Source organism: Marmota flaviventris, chromosome 2 (genome assembly GCF_047511675.1).
Source record: "Marmota flaviventris isolate mMarFla1 chromosome 2, mMarFla1.hap1, whole genome shotgun sequence".
In the NCBI taxonomy this organism is placed as follows: Eukaryota; Metazoa; Chordata; class Mammalia; order Rodentia; family Sciuridae; genus Marmota; species Marmota flaviventris.
This window is the reverse complement of record NC_092499.1, coordinates 137,034,094-137,052,631: the sequence shown is the minus strand read 5'-3', so window position 1 is coordinate 137,052,631 and position 18,538 is coordinate 137,034,094. Positions and strand designations below refer to the sequence as shown.

At 48.8% G+C, this 18,538-nt stretch overlaps 1 protein-coding gene across 1 annotated transcript; it reads right to left on the bottom strand.

The window, feature by feature from the left end:
• Positions 1 to 235: 235 nt before the first annotated feature.
• On the bottom strand, positions 236 to 17,659 carry Idh2 (isocitrate dehydrogenase (NADP(+)) 2). Its single transcript, XM_027919842.3, has 11 exons — positions 17,457 to 17,659; positions 7,955 to 8,046; positions 6,961 to 7,126; positions 5,004 to 5,164; positions 4,780 to 4,923; positions 4,240 to 4,376; positions 3,906 to 4,057; positions 1,830 to 1,942; positions 1,561 to 1,658; positions 1,375 to 1,467; positions 236 to 896 (listed from the first exon to the last, which is right to left on the bottom strand). The coding sequence occupies exons 1-11, from the start codon at positions 17,569 to 17,571 to the stop codon at positions 809 to 811; spliced, it is 1,359 nt and encodes a 452-aa protein (XP_027775643.1). The 5' UTR covers positions 17,572 to 17,659; the 3' UTR covers positions 236 to 808.
• Positions 17,660 to 18,538: the final 879 nt, after the last annotated feature.

The following is an 18,538-nucleotide window of genomic DNA, read 5'->3' as shown; positions in this document are numbered from 1 at the left end:
AAGCCACACCCTCAGCCCTGGGGCAACTTTTTATCTCCTTCATGTCTAGTTTTGCCAAAATGAGGTGGAAATGAACCCAAGTCTCAGAACCACTGGTCTAGTCTACAGGAGGTCCCCTTTCAACAGGCCCTGCGAAACCCAGGCAGCCCTGCAAAGCAGGCATTGGGTAGTTTTCAGTATAGAGAGAAGGATAAAGGTCTGGAGATGTTTAGAAGGTTAAAACCAACCAACAACCTCAAAAATCATTATTATTATTAACAAGTGGTCTATCAGAAAGCAACAGAAACTCAAAATGGAGACCCAGATACAATGGCTCATCCTAGAGAATTCTAGGAAACCCACAGGCCTGTGTCCACAGAGTCCCAGAAGCTCCTCTAGCAGCTCCTACCTACCCTGTGCTGGCCCAAGATGCTCTGGCCTGTCCCTGGTGGAACCCACCAGCTCTAAGAGGGCCTCTGCCTCTGGCCCCAGCTGCCTCCTTCCCCTCAGGGACAAACACAGCAGACAGTTTTGTGAAGAGCTTTTTAGTTGCTAAATATGGCACCATGTGCACCGAGGGCAATATAAATTACAGTATGCCAAACATACTGACTGGCTGAGGTAAAGCACACTGTTCCTGCCTCACGTCACCGTGAGGGGAAACATACTTTTAAAAACATACTTTTAAAAACATCTTGCTTATAAAAATATGTCCCCTAGAAAGGCCTCCAGAGAGGGGCTGTGAAGCTCACCCTCTACCTCATGTCGGGAGGACCAGCTGCCGGCTCTGCTCCGGCCTGTCCGCCGCCACCCCCAGGCAGCGCCTCCCCTACTGCTTGCCCAGAGCTCTGTCCAAGTTGGTCTTGATGGTGTCCAGGAAGTCTGTGGTGTTTAGGAAGTGTTCATTCAGCTTCACACTGCCAAGAAAACACCATTCGCATTAGAGGGCAGCTCCAGGCCTCTCCAAGGCCATCAGCAGGGAACTTCCAGGGCACAGCCTGAACCTGGGCATCAGAGTAGCCTAATCATGCCACCCAGGCTTGCGCCAAAAGTTACCTGCAGCCCGCTGCCAAAGAGCCACAGCAAATTCATCAAAAACCTAATAGGGTCTTTTTTTTTTCCCCCCCTAGGCGGCAGGTAACTGGGCACAAGCTCTCCTGGAAGAAAGTGGGAGACAGATGGTTCGGGAACAGGTGGAGCAGCCAGCCAGTAGGGACCAGCTCACTGGGCCTGGTCTAGGGTGGCTCAACCTGAATCATTCCTCAGGGCTATGGACTTGTCCTGCCCCAGGCCCCTGGACTCATGAGAGGGACTCATTAGAGGGTCCCCTGGCTTCCTCCCACCTGGCTCTGAGGTCGCAAAAGGACACCCTTGCCCTCTGCCCAGGCCACGCACTTGCTAAGGCCATGGATGCAGCCGGCCAGGTCCTTGGTCATGGCGCCACTCTCCACGGTCTCCACGCACACCTTCTCCAGAGTCTGTGCAAACCTGCAGGGGTCGGGGCAGAGGGAGAGCCCAGCTGTGCAAGGCCAGGACCCAGACTCTACCCTGGGCCAGATCGGCCCCTCCCTCATCACTTACCTGATGAGATCCTGGGTCCCATCCAACTTTCCCCGGTGTTCCAGGCCCCGCGTCCAGGCAAAGATGCTGGCGATAGGGTTGGTACTGGTCGGCCGGCCCTGGGGATAGGGCCGCAGGGATCAAGCGCTGAGTCGGCGCTTGAGAAGCTCCTGAGATGTAGCTGCCCACTTCTAGACTGATGGTCCAGGCCCACCCGCTAGCCATCAGGGCCGGCAGGCTGTGGCCTCTGGGGTGGATTGCCATCATGCAGCCACATGTCCCACACTCACTTTCTGGTGCTCCCGATAATGACGGGTGACTGTCCCATGAGCAGCTTCAGCCTCAATGGTCTTCCCATCGGGGCAAACAAGCACAGACGTCATCAGGCCGAGGGAGCCGAAGCCTGAAGGGTGGGAAGACCCTCGTCAGTGCTGGCACCTTAGGTCACACACCGAAGGTGGAATCCCACCTACCCCCTTCACCTGCTGTTGTAATTGCTCCCGGACATTAGACCCTCACCCACCCCAACTGAAACCAGGACAGGGACTACAGGGCGCATGTCCACCCTTGCTATGGGTCTACAGGGTCCCCAGAGAGCAGGAGGCCCTCAAAGTGACTAGCACCAGAACACTAACACGAATCTATGTCCCCACCTCCAGGCACCCCAGAGTTTGACACCCAGCACCTAAGACCCCACAGAGTCCTGAGCCTCCCAGGAAGCTGCATCAAGCAGAAAAAATAAAGCAGCTGGCGGCTATTTCACAGTGACCACTTTCTGCTTCTCTGAGGCCACTTTCAAGCTTTGGGATTTATTTCCAAACTTTCCCAAATCCAGATGTCAGCTCAAATGACCTTTTCCATTACCATGGCTCTAGAGTTTCAAAACTACCTCCAACCACCAAAGTAAGGATTGTGAAGGCCCAAGAAGAAGTGGGCCTTCTTTGGCAAAATGATTTGTCAAGGCTGGGATGTGGCTCAGTGATAGAGCACTTGCCTAGCATGTGCAAGGCCCCGAGTTCAAACCCCAGGCCCCCTCAAAAAAGAAAGAAAAGAAAATGCTTTATGTCTGATTTATTTATTTGTTTGTTTATTTATTTGTTCATTCATTCATTCATTCTTCCTGGTATTAGGGATAACACTCAGGGAATTTACTATTGAGCTACATCACCAGCCCTTTTTATTTTATTTATTTATTTGTACTAGGGATTGAACCCAGGGGTATTTAACCACTGAGCCATATCCCCAATCCATTTTATTTTTTTATTTAGAGATGGGAGTCTCAATAAGTCGCTGAGGCTGGCTTTGAACTCATGATTCTCCTGCCTCAGCCTCCTGAGTCCTGAGTCACTGGAATTACAGGTGTGTGCCACCACACCAGCTCAGCGCTTTTTATTTTGAGATAAAAGTCTCACTCCGTTGCTGAAGCCAGCCTCCTTTGCCATTTTTACCTAGACCTTTGTGCTCACCAATTCTTTATATACTTAATGTTAATTTTCACACTTTTCTTGTTTGCTTTGGATTTTTTTTTTTTTCTTTTGACTGGTGACAACCCAGGGTATGCTAAGCACGCACTCCACCTCTAAGCTACACCCCTGGTCCCTGCTGTGACTTTTCATCTTTCCATCCGGATGGGAGTTGCTCTGATGAGAGGATCAGCAGTAAACTTTTGGAAATAAAACCAAAGGTTTGTAGAAAACAAGACCTTTTCATTGCACCCTGTCATGTGCTTCCATGTCCCCGTCATCAGGAGCTGCACCTCACGGACCTCATTGTCACCTTCTCTTTCCTTTTCATCCTTCACCTGCCCCCACCACCTTTCTTGCTTGTTTCCCACAAATTGGGCTATTCTCACTCTTCTCTAATGACATCACCCGCGCTTTCAGCTGCAGTCCAGGCTGGGGTTTACCATCTCCCCCTATATTCTCGTACTTCCCTGAGGTTCACTGTACAAAATGCACTCCTGTCATTTAGGAAGCATCCACCTGTAATCCCAGCAACCCAGGAGGCTGAGACAGGAGGATGGTAAGTTTGAGACCAATGTGGGCAACTTAGTGAGACCCTGTCTCAAAAAATAAAAATACAGGAGTGAGGGTGTGGGGTGGTAGAGCCTCCCAGTGCTCCCTATTTTCCTACTGTTGCCAAATAAGTCAAGTAGCCCCAGAATGAGTTCCTGTTCCCTTTCCTCTGAGGCCAGCCTTAGTAATACACTAGTCCAAATCTAGTTTGTGGACCTCCTTCACTCACTGCCTGAGAGTCTGCAATAAATCCTGCCACAACCCTTGAGTTTTCTATCCAAAGGACCTGAAAATTTCCCAGCCAGAAGATCAACAGCCCATCCCTGCAGTGAGTGTGTCCTCCCAGCTTACCCTGGGCCAGGATGTCCGACTGCACGTCCCCATCATAGTTCTTGCAGGCCCACACAAAGCCACCTGAAGACTTGAGGACCTGGGCCACCATGTCGTCGATGAGCCGGTGCTCATACCAGATCTTATTCTTGTCAAAATCAGTCTTATAGTGCCTGGCAGTAAAAGGGCTTATTGTAGGGAGAGGACAGGAGGCTGGCAGTTTGGGGACCCCTCCCTGAGCCTCAGAGCTGAGCAAATGCATTGGGATAGTGACCTCCCCAGGTAGGACAGAACAGCACACAGGAGCTGGGAAGCAGAGGAGTTCTCAGAAAACAGGAAAATAATAGGCTGTTACTTGTCAAAGATCTCCTGGAAGATGTCCTTGAAACGCCCATCATAGGCCTTCAGGATGGTGTTCTTGGTGCTCATGTACAACGGCCATTTCTTCTGGATTGCATACTGAAAGCAGCTGTGCGCAAAACCCGAGATGGACTGCAAGGAGAAAGAGGGTCCCAGCATGGTCCCCCAGCCTGGGGACTTCCAACTCTCCCAGTATCCCAAGGCCAGGCCCAGCTCTCTAGAAACCGCATCCCCAGTCTCCAACAACCACTAGCCCTAGCGGTTATAGAGTGGGCATCTGCTGTTTCTCATCTCCCTCCGAATTTGGAGAAGCAAGCAGCCCTCCAACTTTACCTTGGAAAACCACCTCACCCTCTCCAATTCTTAGGCCATGTGGCTCAGGGAAGGCAAATTCCAAGCAGGCAAGGGATAACCCTGGAGCTACTGGTGGCCATCTCTGCCTCTCGCTGGCCTGAGAATGAGGCCAACACAGAAAAAGGGAAAGCCACAGACAGAGGGTTGGACAGGCTGGGGAAGGAGAGCGCTCGGGCCTCACCTCATCGGTATTGTACATGCCCATGCCTACGCCGCCCGCAGGGAAGTTGTACACCTCCCACTCCTTGGCTCCACTGCCATCCTTTGGAGTGAAGACCATCTTGAATGTGCCAGCTCGGTCTACCACAAAGTCTGTGGCTTTGTACTGCAGAGACAAGAAGATGGCTCAGGCCAAGGCTCCCATGGTGGGCCCAGGTCCACAGACTCAGTCTCCAGCTGGCCTACCTGGTCACCATGAGCATGCCTGCCAATGGTGATGGGCTTGGTCCAGCCAGGGACAAGACGGGGGATATTTTTGCAAATGATGGGCTCTCGGAAGACAGTCCCACCGAGGATATTCCGGATGGTTCCATTGGGACTCTTCCACATCTTTTTCAGCTTGAACTCTGTGAGAAGAGATATGAAGTAGGTCCACGGCAGCCACTCCTTCCAGTCAGAACTTGAACCCCAAGCAACAACACAGCCAGACGGGAGCCTGAAAGTCATCCTGAGGGAGGTTATAGGGTCTAGAGTATAAACATGTGGGCTCTGGAATCCACTTACATAAGTGGCTTTGTTATAAAACAAAATTACTGATAAAATACCTAGCCTGCTGGGTTGTGAGAACAGAATGAGCTTGTGTATAAAGTGCCCGGATCAGTGGCTGGCCCATAGCAAGTGCTCTGTCCACCTTAGTTCCACATCCTGCATGGGGGTAGTGCAGCCTGAGGGAAAGAACTTGCCTGATGGATCTGATAACCCACTGCTTCACTCCCGAGGCTCTGGGACTGGCCCCGAGGCTCTGGGACTGGCCCCAACACTGGCCAATTTACCAAAACCATGACCCTCTATTTCCTTGTCCATAAAAATGGGGATATACAAATCCCAGGATTTGGAAGAACTAAAAAAAAAAAAAAAAAAGCTCAATATTAAAGTGACTCCAATACTCTATGGCCAGGTCTGATCTAGAAAACAGGAGGTGGCCTGCAGAGTTTGAAGATGTACCCTGAATGCTTCCTTCTCACTTCTTCATAGTGCAGGAATTAAGAAGAGTTCAGAGAACTCCTCAACCATCTTTTATTTATTTATTTATTTATTTATTTATTGTGCTGAAGATTAGACCAGAGGCACTTTATCACTAAGCCCTTTAATTTTTTTTTTTTTTTTGTACAAGGGATTGAACTCAAGGGCACTCAACCATTATGCCACATCCCCAGCCCTATTTTTGTATTTTACTTAGAGACAAGATCTCAGAGTTGCCTAGCGCCTCACCATTGCTGAGGCTGGCTTTGAACTAGTGATCCTCCTGCCTCAACCTCCCAAGCCACTGGGATTACAGGTGTGCGCCACTGTGCCCAGCAATTTTTTTTTTTTTTTAAGTACAGGGAATTAAAGCCCGGGGTGCTTTAATTTATTTTATATTTTGAGTATTTTATATTTTGAGACACGGTCTCACCAGGCTTCATGGCACACGCCTGTGATCCCAGCGGCTTGTGAAGAGAATTGAAAGTTCAAAGCCAGATTCAGCAATTTAGCAAGGCCCTAAGCAATTTAGCAAGACTCAGTCTCAAAATTAAAAAAAAAAAAAAAATTAAAAGGGCTGGAAATGTGGCTCAATGGTTGAGCACCCCTGGGTTCACTCCCCAGTATCCAAAAAAAAAAGAGAGAGAAAGACATGGTCTCACTAAGTTACTGAGTCTGGCCTCGAACTTGTGATCCTCCTGCCTCGGCATTCTGAGTCACTGGGATTACAGGCATGTGACACCACACCTGACTCAACCATCCTTCTTAAAATATTGAAATCTGGCCCCTTTCTCCACACTCTGGTATCATTTCACAGAACCTTGAGAAAGGCCCCCGAACTCAAGGACAGTAACCAGGCCAGGTTTGGAGGGGCACCTCTCAGAGATCCATACATGATCTCCAGGGCACTGCAATGCCATGAGAGTGGCAGGAGGGCACTAGTGACGCTTCCCAAGGACCTCTGAGACTCCCAACACACAGCCTTCCTCTGCACAGCCTCTCCGTCCACCAGCCTACAAAACAGGTCAGGTCAGAGGGATGAGCTGCCCAAAGTCCAGCTCTCTGGATGGACTCCCAGGTCCAAAATCAGCAACATAGCCAACCACCCTCACTCACCTTGAGAGGCTGGCCAGGGGAGCCCATGACCCTCCCCTATCCAACCCCCTCCACACCCTCACACCTTCCACACGGGCCTCATCAGGAGTGATGGTGGCACACTTGACAGCCACACTATATTTCTGGGTGGCCAACGCGGAGTCAATGGTGACCTGGTCATCAGTCTGATCACGATTTGGAAGCCCGAGGTCAAAATACTTGAGCTGGACGTCCACATGAGGCAGGATAAGCTAGGGAAGATGGCCAGAGCAAGGCATCAGCCCAACAGCTATGACTTGGGGACAGGACAACAGGGATGCGAGAACCCGTGGGCCATGGCAGGGGACACCCAGTCAGTGTGGGGACGAGGGAAGAAGGCCAGTGGAGGAGGCACAGCAGAAAGTCGGGGTCAGTTATTCCTCAGCAGGGCCTAGGGAGGGCTGGCAGGAGGCTGGGACTCTGGAGAGAGGCCAGCAGGTCAGGCTGCTGTCCTTTGGTGGACTTCCCCGTGTGCCCCTACCATGGCCATCAAGTCAGCTGAACCCCAAGTCCAAGTTCATCTAGATTCCTCCATACAGTGAGGTCCTCCTTTGCCTCCAACGGCTTTGAGAACTTCACAATCAGAAGTGGCAGTCTCAACCTTTCTCCCATGGACCTTCACTCAATAGGGGACCTTCATGTGGACAACAGACCATGGCAACTTCAGAAAAGCCAAGTCATCACCCTGAGAACCGTTAGCTGGGACACTGTCCTGCACATAGCCCTGCTCTCCTTTCAACTCCTTCACAAAGAAATACAGCAAAAATGTGCAAGATTAAGACAGAAATGACATGGGGGGGTCAGCCTTAAAGACGTTCCAAGTTTGAAAGTCACGCAAGCTTCGGCACCAATGTGAGACAGATGGGCCCTCTCCCTGCTTAATGGCTAAGAACCATTAATGGCCCACACATGAAAGCAGGATGATCAGAAGGTGAGACACAGGACTGCTGTTGTCCACCTGGACACCCGAGACCTTGTGGGACTGAAAGCTGCCTGGCCAGTTCACCTGGAGAGCCACCCACTTTAGGAAGGGGCCCTACCTTCTCTTTAATGAACTGCCAGATGATGCGAGTCATCTCATCACCATCCATCTCCACCACCGGCTTCGCCACCTTGATCCTCTTGTCTGCATCTAGAACCAGGCACATGCAACACATCACGCCGCTGGAGAGGTTAGTGGGAAACCCCTCTTCTCCCATCCAGGCCTGCCTTTCACCAAAGAAGGAGCACTGGACAACCAGGCCTCCAGCTGCCCAGTGTCTACTCCCCATTTTGCAGAAGTTGCTCCTTGTTTGGGGGACCTGGGTCCCCCACTAAATATGCCAGGTAAGATTAGCCAGAGAGATGCCCATCCCACCCCTGGTCAAGGGAGTAAGGTCCATGGCCAGTCAGATCCCCTCTCTCTGGAATCTCAAATCAGAAGACACCAGCAGGGATGACTGCCAGCTAAGCCACCTTACCCAGCATCAAATCAGGGAAAGGTTGTCCATGAGCTCCTGCTACCCAGTTCCTCAGGATGGCCAGACATCCCCCTTGTCCAAGATTCAGTTTTTTTTGGTTTTCTCTGTACTTCTATGAGGTACCTTGTGTCCTTCCAGTAAAATCCTCTAAGTTATCCAGTCACTATTTCCATTGTTTACAATATGAGAGTCCCTGGCTAACTGCGGTAAGGAGGGAATGGTACAGAAATATGTTGTGTGCCTACAATGTGCCCATAGTGTAACACCCCTTTACACCCCGATTCCATTTAACAACAAAAATAGCCCCAAGGGAGGTATCGTTAGCTCCACTTTATCTTTTATTTTTTATGTTTTAGTACTGGGGATAGAACCCATAGTCACTTAACCACATCTCCAGCCCTTTTTTATATTTTGATACAGGGTCTCTCTAAGTTGCTTAGGGCCTTGCTAAGGTGCTAAAGCTGGCTTTGAACTCATGATCCTCCTACCTCAGCCTCCAGAGCCGCTGGGATTACAGGTGTGCAATCCCAGCTGGCTCCACTTTAAATGTGGAGAAATGGGCTGCGGATGTAGCTCATAGTGTAGTACTTCTCTAACATGAGCAAAGCACTTCAATCCCCAGCACCACAAAAGAAAAAAAAAAAGTGGGGAAACTGAGGCTCGGAATTCAGAAACAACAGAACCAGGACTTGAACCTTATTCAATAAGAAGGACAGACTCATGGCACCTGCAAACAGAACTCAGAATCCCTGATCCAAGTTGGCTCAGATATGTCAGTCCTTTCAGAGAAGCATCAAAGACACAGCAAGTGGCTAATGAGAAGCCCAGGGAGGTGGTACAGAGGCAAAGAGGAGCCAGGGAGGCTCTTCTAGCAAAGTCTGACTTCCAAGAAAAACCAGCAGTCTGAGAAGTGAATTCCAAAGAAAACTCGAGAAAATGGCCCATTTAATTAATAGGTGCATGCTGTCATGGACAAGACTTGCTGAATCCTACCTAGCCTGTGGCAGACAGAGGCACCAACATGTCCCACTGCCCACAACCCGAAAAGAAGCCACTCCTGGGGAGTAAGACAAGAGCTACATAAAACTTCAATCATCCCCAAAGGAGCACTCTGGAGCCTCACCTATGGTCCACTTACTGTTAGGTTACACACAGTGTTTACAGATGTTGTGTGTCTTCCAACCTCAAGAAAGATTACACGCAGCAAATCAGACGAAAGAAAAAAGACACTGAACTGGGGGTTATAGCTCAGCAATAGAGCACTTGCCTAGCACGCATAAGGCCCTAGGTTTCATCCTCATTACACTCAGAAGGTATGGCCACCTGGGCACATTTAAAACAAGTGACTAGCTGGGCGTGGCGGCACACTCCTGTAATCCCAGTGGCTCGGGAGGCAGGAGGATAGTGGGTTCAAAGCCAGCTTCAGCAATGGTGAGGCGCTAAGCAACTCAGTGAGACCCTGTCTCTAAATAAAATACAAAATAGGGCTGGGGATGTGGCTCAGTGAACAAGTGCCTCTGACTTCAATCCTCAGTGACACACACACACACACACACAAAAAAAAAAAAAAACCAAAGATCAAAGCCTAATAGACCTCAAATATATCACTGTCATACAATACACACCTTGGCTGGACTCATGATGACACCCATAAACAACGGCTAACATAATCCTTAAATTATATCCTTTCCTTTTTCCCTGTTTTTTTTTTTTTTTTTAAACTGGGATGGAACCCAAGACCTCATGCATGCTAGGCGAACACTCTTCCACTTAGCTACATTCTCAGACCTAAGAAAAACATTAAATAATACACAAAAAACAATTAATTCACTTTCCAAAGAAATGCAAACAGTTTTTTGGTTTGTTTGTATGTTTATAAAAAGCATCTTAAAGATCACTTAAGGAGAAAAAGAGAGGCCCAGGTAATGTGGTTTGTGTCAGAGGCAGGACAGAACCAAGTCCTTGACTCAAGTGCAGTTTTTGGAAGTCCTAGTGGGTCAGATGTGGAAAGGCAGAAAGAAAACACAGATGCAAAATACTACATTCCCTAGAGAACAAAAGCCATGCACACTGGGCCCCACTGCCCTTCTCAAGATGCAGTGGAGATTTTGGACCCACACTACAAAATTCCTTCACTTTGATCTGAAGCTTGAGTGGGAAGAGGCTTGGGGCTGTAGAAAATCCACTGGTCTGTCCTTGAACTTTGTTTTGTTGGGTTTTCTTTATTCTTTCTTTTTTTTTCTTGGGGGGGGGGGGAGACAGTTTACTGGGAATTGAACCTGAACCTAGGGTCACTTTCCCACTAAGCTACATCCCCAGCCCTTTTTATTTTGAGACAGGGTCTCACTAAGTTGCTGCAATCCTCCTACCTTTGCCTCCTGAGTCATGTATAACACCACGCCTGGCTAAACTAGTTTAGTTTTTTGGTTTTTTTTTTTTGTACCAGGGATTGAACTCAGGCGCATTCGACCACTGAGCCACATCCCCAGCCCTATTTTGTATTTTATTTTCAAAGACAGGGTCTCAATGAGTTGTTGCTGAGGCTGGCTTTGAACTCGAGATCCTCCTGCCTCAGCCTCCCAAGTGGCTGGGATTATAGGCATGCACCACTGTTCCCAGCCACTAGTTTAGTTTTTTTTTCTTTATATTTTTATTTATTTATATATATGTGGTGCTGAGGATCGAACCCAGGGCCTCACATGTGCTAGGCAAGCGCTCTACCACTGAGCCACAACCCTAGCCCTAGTTTAGTTTTATTTATTTATTTATTTATTTATTAGTTTTCGGCGGACACAACATCTTTGTATGTGGTGTTGAGGATCGAACCCGGGCCGCACGCATGCCAGGCAAGCGCGCTACCGCTTGAGCCACATCCCCAGCCCCCCCTAGTTTAGTTTTTATAAGCATCTTCTATGAGTTAATTTAGTTATGACAGCTAACTAAAAGTTGTTAAAACTGAACCTACCTGGGCATGGTGGCACACACCTATAATCCCAACAGCCTGAGGCTGGAGGAGGAACATAAATTTGAGGCCAGCAACTTAGTGAGACCCTGTCTCAAAATTTAAAAAAAAAAATAAATAAATAGGGCTGGGGATGTGGCTCAAGCGGTAGCGCGCTCGCCTGGCATGCGTGCGGCCCGGGTTCGATCCTCAGCACCACATACAAACAAAGATGTTGTGTCCGCCGAAAACTAAAAAATAAATATTAAAAAAAGAAAAATAAATAAAGAGAGCTAGAGATATAGTTCAAAGGTAGAGCACCTGTGGGTTCCATCCCCAGTACAGAAAGAAACAATTAAATAGAGAACTGAAACTATATCATAATTGGGACCACTAACGAGAAACTCACCTGAGGGCCAATTCTAAAGATTTCAGCCACTGAATTAGGGCTCCACTGAATTGGGCTTCAGGCAGGTAGGCTGAGGATCACACACACACACCACACCACACAGCTGGGGTAGGTCAGGATCAAGATCATGGTGCTGGGTCTGGAGATTTAGCTCAGTTGATAGAGTGGCTTGCCTTGCATGTCCAAGGCCATAGGTTCAATCTCCAGCACCACCAACAAAAAAAAGATGATGGTCCTGGATTGGGGATGTGGCTCAGTGGTAGAGCGCTTGCCTACCACAAATATATATATATTTGTCAATGGATCTTTATTTTATTTATTTATACGCAGTGCTGAGAATCAAACCCAGTACCTTACACTTGTTAGACAAGTGTTCTATCACTGAGCCACAACCGCAGCCCAGCAAATAATAATTTTAATAAAAGGGCAAAGACTTGAACAGACATTTCTCCAAAAATGATATATACTTTTGTATATCATTCACACCTGGAAAATACTTAACATCACTGATCACTAGGGAAATGCAAATCAAAACCAAAATGAGCCAGTGTCATTACACCTGTAATCCCAGCAATGTGGGAGGCTAAAACAGGAAGACTGCAAATTCAAGACCAGCCTGGACAACTCAGTGAGACTCTGTCTCAAAATAAAAAGAGACGGGATGCAGCTTAGTGATAAAGGGCCCCTGGGCTAAGTTACCTGTGTGGGTAACTTAGGAGGCAAAGTCTCAAAATTTAAAAAGGGCTCTGGGGCCAGGTGCAGTGGCCCACGCCTGTGAGGCACTGGGTTTGATCCTCAGCACCATATAAATGTAAAGTAAAGATATAAAAACTAAATGTAGGGCTGGGTTTGTGGCTCAGTGGTAGAGCGCTCGCCTAGCACGTACGAGGCACTGGGTTCGATCCTCAGTACCACATAAATGTAAAATAAAGATATTGTGTCCACCAAAAACTAAAAAATAAATAAATAAAAACTAAATGTATATGTTTTTAAAAAAGGACTGGGGATATAGTTCAGTGATTAAGTGCCCCTGGGTTCAATCCCCAATACAATAAATAAATAAATAAACAAACAAGCAAACAAACATAAAAATAGGAAGAAAACTCGGTCACCAAGCTATAATACAGATGAAACTTGTGGGCATTATAAATGAAATAGTTATAAAAAATCATATTTTTTACAATTAGTACATTGTTTTTCTTATTTATTTATTTTTTAATGTGGTGTTGAGGATCAAGCCCAGTACAACCCCAGCTCCACAAAAGATAAATTCTATATGATTCTACTTATATAAGATGAGTCAAATTCACAGAAACAGAAAGTAGAATGGTGGTTGCCAGAGACTGGGGGGAGGGGGAGGAGGCAAAGGGGAATTAGGGTTTAGTGGATATAAAGTTTCAGTCTCCCAAGATGAAAAAGGTCTGGAGATGGCTGGTGGTGATGGTTATTCAACACTACTGAACTGTACACTTTAAAGAAAAGAAAAGAAAACAGTTAATATGGTAAATATTAAGTTATATTTTTGCCAAAATAAAAAAAGCAAAAATAATAAGAATTTAAACCAGCCCTCCCTATTTAAAAAAAAAAAAAAAACACAGGAGATTTTACATAAAAATATAACTACACAGGTGCTAAGCACAAGGACCCTCTCCACTTCCTACCATGCAGCTCTGACCAAGAGGCTGCATGTCCCAACAAAGGATCAGAATGTGGGGGAAGCCCCCAATTCCTTTGAAGCCACTCAAGTATCTTCCTGATTTCACTCCTCCCTTTCTCTTACACCCACATACAAAGTATCAACAAACCCTACTGGCTTTCTTCAGTATACATCCAGAATCCAGCCAGTTTCTCCCCACAGCCCCACCACCCAGGTCCAACCAACCAGAATCTCCTCTGGCCAGGGTACGACCATCACCTCCTACCAGGTCCCTAAAACCAGGGTGTCCCCGTTAAGACCTAAGTCAGATCAAAGCACTCTCCTCAAAACCCTGCAAAGCCTCCTTTTTCTCTCAGAATAAAGGCCAAAGTCCTCAAAAATGTCTTAGAAGCTAGGGGTGTGGCTCAGGAGCAGAGCGCTTGCCTAGCTTGTGCAAGGCCCTCAGTTTGATCCCCAGCACCACTACGTAAATAAATAAATAATGCCTAGAAGCTGGGCGTGGTGGTGCACACCTGTAATCCCAACGGCTCCAGAGGCTGAGGCAGGAGGATTTTGAGTTCAAAGTCAGACTCAGCAACTTACCAAGTCCCTAAGCAACTCAGTGCAACCCTGTCACGAAATAAAATATTTTAAAAAGAGCTGGAGATGTGGCTCAGTGATAAAGTGCCCCTGGGTTCAATTCCTGGTACCAAATATATACATACCTAGAGCCCTTCACTGATCTTCCTGCTAAACCTCACTCATCTCCTGTCATTCAACCCAGTGCTCCTCTTCCGCTCCTACATGGAATTCTTGACACTTGCAGGTCCTCTTTCCCTGATACCTAAATGGCCTGCTTCTTCTTCCCCTTTTCAGCACTTAATTCTCTGAGGTCTTCTCTTCTCCTCAACTCTTGTGCCCATATGGCACACTACATGACTTTGATCTTGCTTATTATCTGTCCCCTTCCACATTAGAATTAATGCTCCATAACAGCAAGAATCTTTCCTGGTCTTATTCCCAGTTCTTACCCCAGCTTCTTGCATGGTATTTAGCACATGAAAGGAACATATTTGTTGAAGACATTAATGAATGTCAAGTCAAGGTTAAACCAGTCTGTGATCAGGGCTGCCTTGCCCTCCCCTCTCATCCTCCTGGGGTACATTTTATTTATTATCATTTTATACCGAGGATCGAACTCAGGGGCACTCGATCACTGAGCCACATCCCCAGCCCTATTTTGTATTTATTTAGAGACAGGGTCTCACTGAGATGCTTAACACTTTGCTTTTGCTGAGCCTGGCTTTGAACTCTCATCCTCCTGCCTTAGCCTCCCTCCCAAGCCACTGGGATTACAGGCGTATGCTATCACACAGGTTTCGACTGGGTACATTGCCACACAGAGGCCAGAGAGTTTGAGCCAGCTGGCTACACCAGAGGTACACAAGCGGCTCTGCCAGGCGATGGGCTTCTGCCCCAGACAACCTCACAACCTAGAGTGTACTAATATTTGCAGTCTGGGCTGGAGGTGCAGCTCAGTACTTGAGTGCTTGCCTAACATGCATAAGTTCCCAGGTTCTAACCCCAGAACCAAGGAGGGAAAAAAAAAAAAAAAAATGCAGTCTGCTGGCACTTTTAACATGGTTTACACAGTATAAAGCCCAGGGCAGGTCATGGACCCTTGCTTCCTGGAATCAGAAAGCAATTTCCAGACCTCTAACCTGAATGGAATCAGCCCAAGAGGACTCAACCTTAGGTAGATTTGAGGACAGGATCCAGGCTTCTCAAGTTGTGTGGCTTGGTTTTGTTTGTTTTTGTAGTGCTGGGAATTGATCCCAGGCCTCCTTCATGCTCCCAAGTGCTCTACCACTGAGCTACATCTCCAGCACAGGCCCCAAGCTTTCCAGAGACATTTTCCCTTAATACCTACTGGATGAAACATAAGCACCCAAACCAGCTCTGCGGGGAGAGAATTCAGCAGGAGAGGAGGGTGGGGGTGGTGACTGATGGTAACAAGACTCCACAGGGGAACAGATAAAGAACTCTACTGGTGGGTCTTTAATCATTAAATAATTTGTCCTGGAATCGAAGAGTGCAGGTAAGACACCAATCACATCTAAATGGGAGCAGGGTGAAAACTTTAAGAAGTTTCTGGCTAGAAATAGAATAACTAATTTTCCCACGGAGCAGTTACGAGTGGCCCTCACTTCCCCTAGCTCTAACTTATCAGAACCACCAGCAGCAGTCGCTGAAGGCTGCAAAGTTTGAAAGAGACTCGTGTGGGAATTGCAAGGCAGCAAAGACACAGAACCCTTTTAGCCAAAAATTATTCTTTCTTTGTCATCAAAGGGAATGCCAAGTATTTTGTCTCCAGCAATGTTGCCAGGTAACAAGCTGGCAGAACTGTCAACTGTAGTCGGATGTCCAATTCAAAGTACAGGCATTTTCTCTGTTATAACTACCCCACCCAGGGACTTTTAGAAGGACTTGCAACTGACCACTTTTTTAAAGTGTATCCAAACTCAGGCCCTAAAGGGGCTTCATTTTGTTAGTGTAATTGTTGATTTGTTTTGGTTTCTTTTTTTACCATCAAGGCAGGAAAAAAAAGGGGGGGGGGTGGAGAATTGGAAAATGTATCTAATTTTTACCATTTTGCTGAAGGTGGTGCCATGTGTAAATCTTAGGGGCCTGGGGCACATTAAATCTTAAATTTCAGGGTGGGACCCTTAGAGACAGATCCCAGAAGTACAAAAGCAAACATATGCTTTTCTCCTTAGAGGGGACTGGGGCCCAAGTCCTTTTCCCGCCTCCCAGCCACCAGTTCTGGTCAGTTATTCCCACTCCGTTAAAGATTACCCAATCTGGAGGCTGGATTTGTGGCTCCCTGGTAGAGGACTCGTCTAGCATGCATGAGGCACTGGGTTCAATACTCAGCACCACGTAAATGTAAAATAAAGATATTGTGTCCACCTAAAACTAAAATTTAAAAAAAAAAAAAAAGATTACCCACTCTGGCCAAGCCAAGCAGTGAGCCCCACTCCCTCATTCTCCCGGCCCACCCCAAAGGACTTCAAGGCAGGTCTGATGCCTACTGGCTAGGAGTTTCTGTGCCAGTAGGCATCAGAAAATGCCAAGAGACTTTCACTGACCGTTCCCTGTCTTCTATAACAGAGATTTGAGTACACAGGGTAAGGGGCAGACCGATGCTCACATGCCAGGCTGGGCAGCAGTATGGGTAACCGGGATCAGTCTAAGTCTCGCTTTTTTTTTACTTTTCTCTCCTTAGCAGAGTTAAAAGTATCCCAGACGGCGTGAGAACGACTCCGGAGAAAGTGACATTTTGCGCACGCTGCCAAGTCTCCGAGGCGGGTAAACCAGGCAGGGCCAACAATGGAGTAGGGCATGGGCCGGTAGGCAAGAAAAGGCAAGTCAAGCCAAGGAGAGGCCCCAGGATGGGGCCTCAAGTGCACCGACCAAGAAGAAGCGGGGGGGCGGGGACGGGGGGAAGGGGGGGCAGTCTAACAAAAGGGGAAAACTGAAAGGACACTCCTCCAGCTGTCGAGTAATGGCTCCAAAAATAGCTGACGTGGGCCTGATGGTGAGGAGGGATTAGAGCGCGCCCGGCTGTAAAGGAAGGGGAAGTGGATGCCTCCCCCCTCTCCGCCTTTGTCTGAGCAGGGGCCGCGCTGCGACCCTCCCTCTCGCCAGAGAAACGGTAGGGTGCCCCCCTCGGTTCCTTGCCTCTCTCCAGGGGCGCAGGAGGGCAACACATCTATCAGATCCGGGACTCCCCCAGGACTCCCTCCCGGAATACCTGGAGGCGTATGGCAGCCCCGAGCCCAGCCCTCGCAAGACAGCAATCTCCCGGGCCACCAGTTGCCACCGTCCCTCAAGTCCCCACCATTGCGCCTCACGCGGCCCGGAAGCGCCAGACAGGGTAGCGCAGAGCGAGGCCGCCCCCCCAGCCTTTTGTGTGCCAGATCCCGCCGCTCCCGGGCCGCAGGCGTCGCGAGTCGCGCTCCCCGGCCCCCGCCCGGGAAGTCGCCACGTCGCGGCACCGGCGCGCGCCCGCCCGGACCCTCCGTGCGGCACTCACAGTGGCGCCGTGGCTGCTCTTGCAGGCTGGAGGTGTTCAGGGCCGTCGGCACCCAGGCCGGCCCGGAGCCCGAGGCTCTACAAAGCGAGCGTACGACCCGCAGGTAGCCGGCCATCCCAAGCAGGGGAGCGAACGAGCGGGCAGCTAGAACCCAGTGCGCCGCTCCACACGGCTGCCTGCAGCGGGGCCGGGTTGGCGCTGGCAGCCAGGACACAACCGGGGCGGGACTGCTAGGGCCCGCCGCCCCATTGGGCCTCGCCGGGAGGGGGCGGGGCCAGGGCCCGGCCCCGTCCGACCCTTCTTAGGGCCTTGCCAGAGCCTGCGGGCCAGAGTGCTGAGCCCGCGCATCTTGGGCTCTGCGGCTTACCCAGCTCCGCGGGATCCAGAGGTTGAGAGACTCACTTGAACCGGCGAGGGGTTGACTGCTCCAGGGTGCCCCACTGAGCCTGAGTGTCAATTGCCCACACATCGCCTTAACCCCTGTGTCCTTTGCATTTGAAGGGCTGAACCCCGATGGGCATTAACCAAGTGCAGGTTCCGCATTCGTGACCCAAGACTAAGAAACCTCAAGTTTCTCAGGTCCAACTGGTTGCGTAGATTATCTGGGATCGAGAGTTGAAATCCCCCTTCTCCTCACTAGGTCAGACTCTGAGCCCCCCAAGTCCCTTAGCATAACCAGTCTGTTTTCCCCTGTGCTGAACGGGATGTAATGTAATAATAACAAGGCTGTCGTGGGTGAAATTATGTAGTAAAAAGTTTGGGGCGCTGCCCTGTACTCAATAACTACTACTGATGTTTATCTTATTCCAAGTGATAGCTCTGCAGCCCCAGGCAGAATTGAACCCGGGGCCTCAAGCAGGCTAGGCAAGAGCTCCACCTCTGAGCTACATCCAGCCCGACAGTTTGATTTTACCCTGTATGTTTTGCAAAAGACGGGAGTGATGGATTCTGCCACAGACAACCAAACCCTCTCTCTCTTCACCCATTTTCTTGAAATGAAACTAAAACTAAGGGCTGAGTTTTATTTAGAAAAATGTCATACCAGCCCCCTTTCCCAGTCACATCAGTTTACTCCAAAAAGG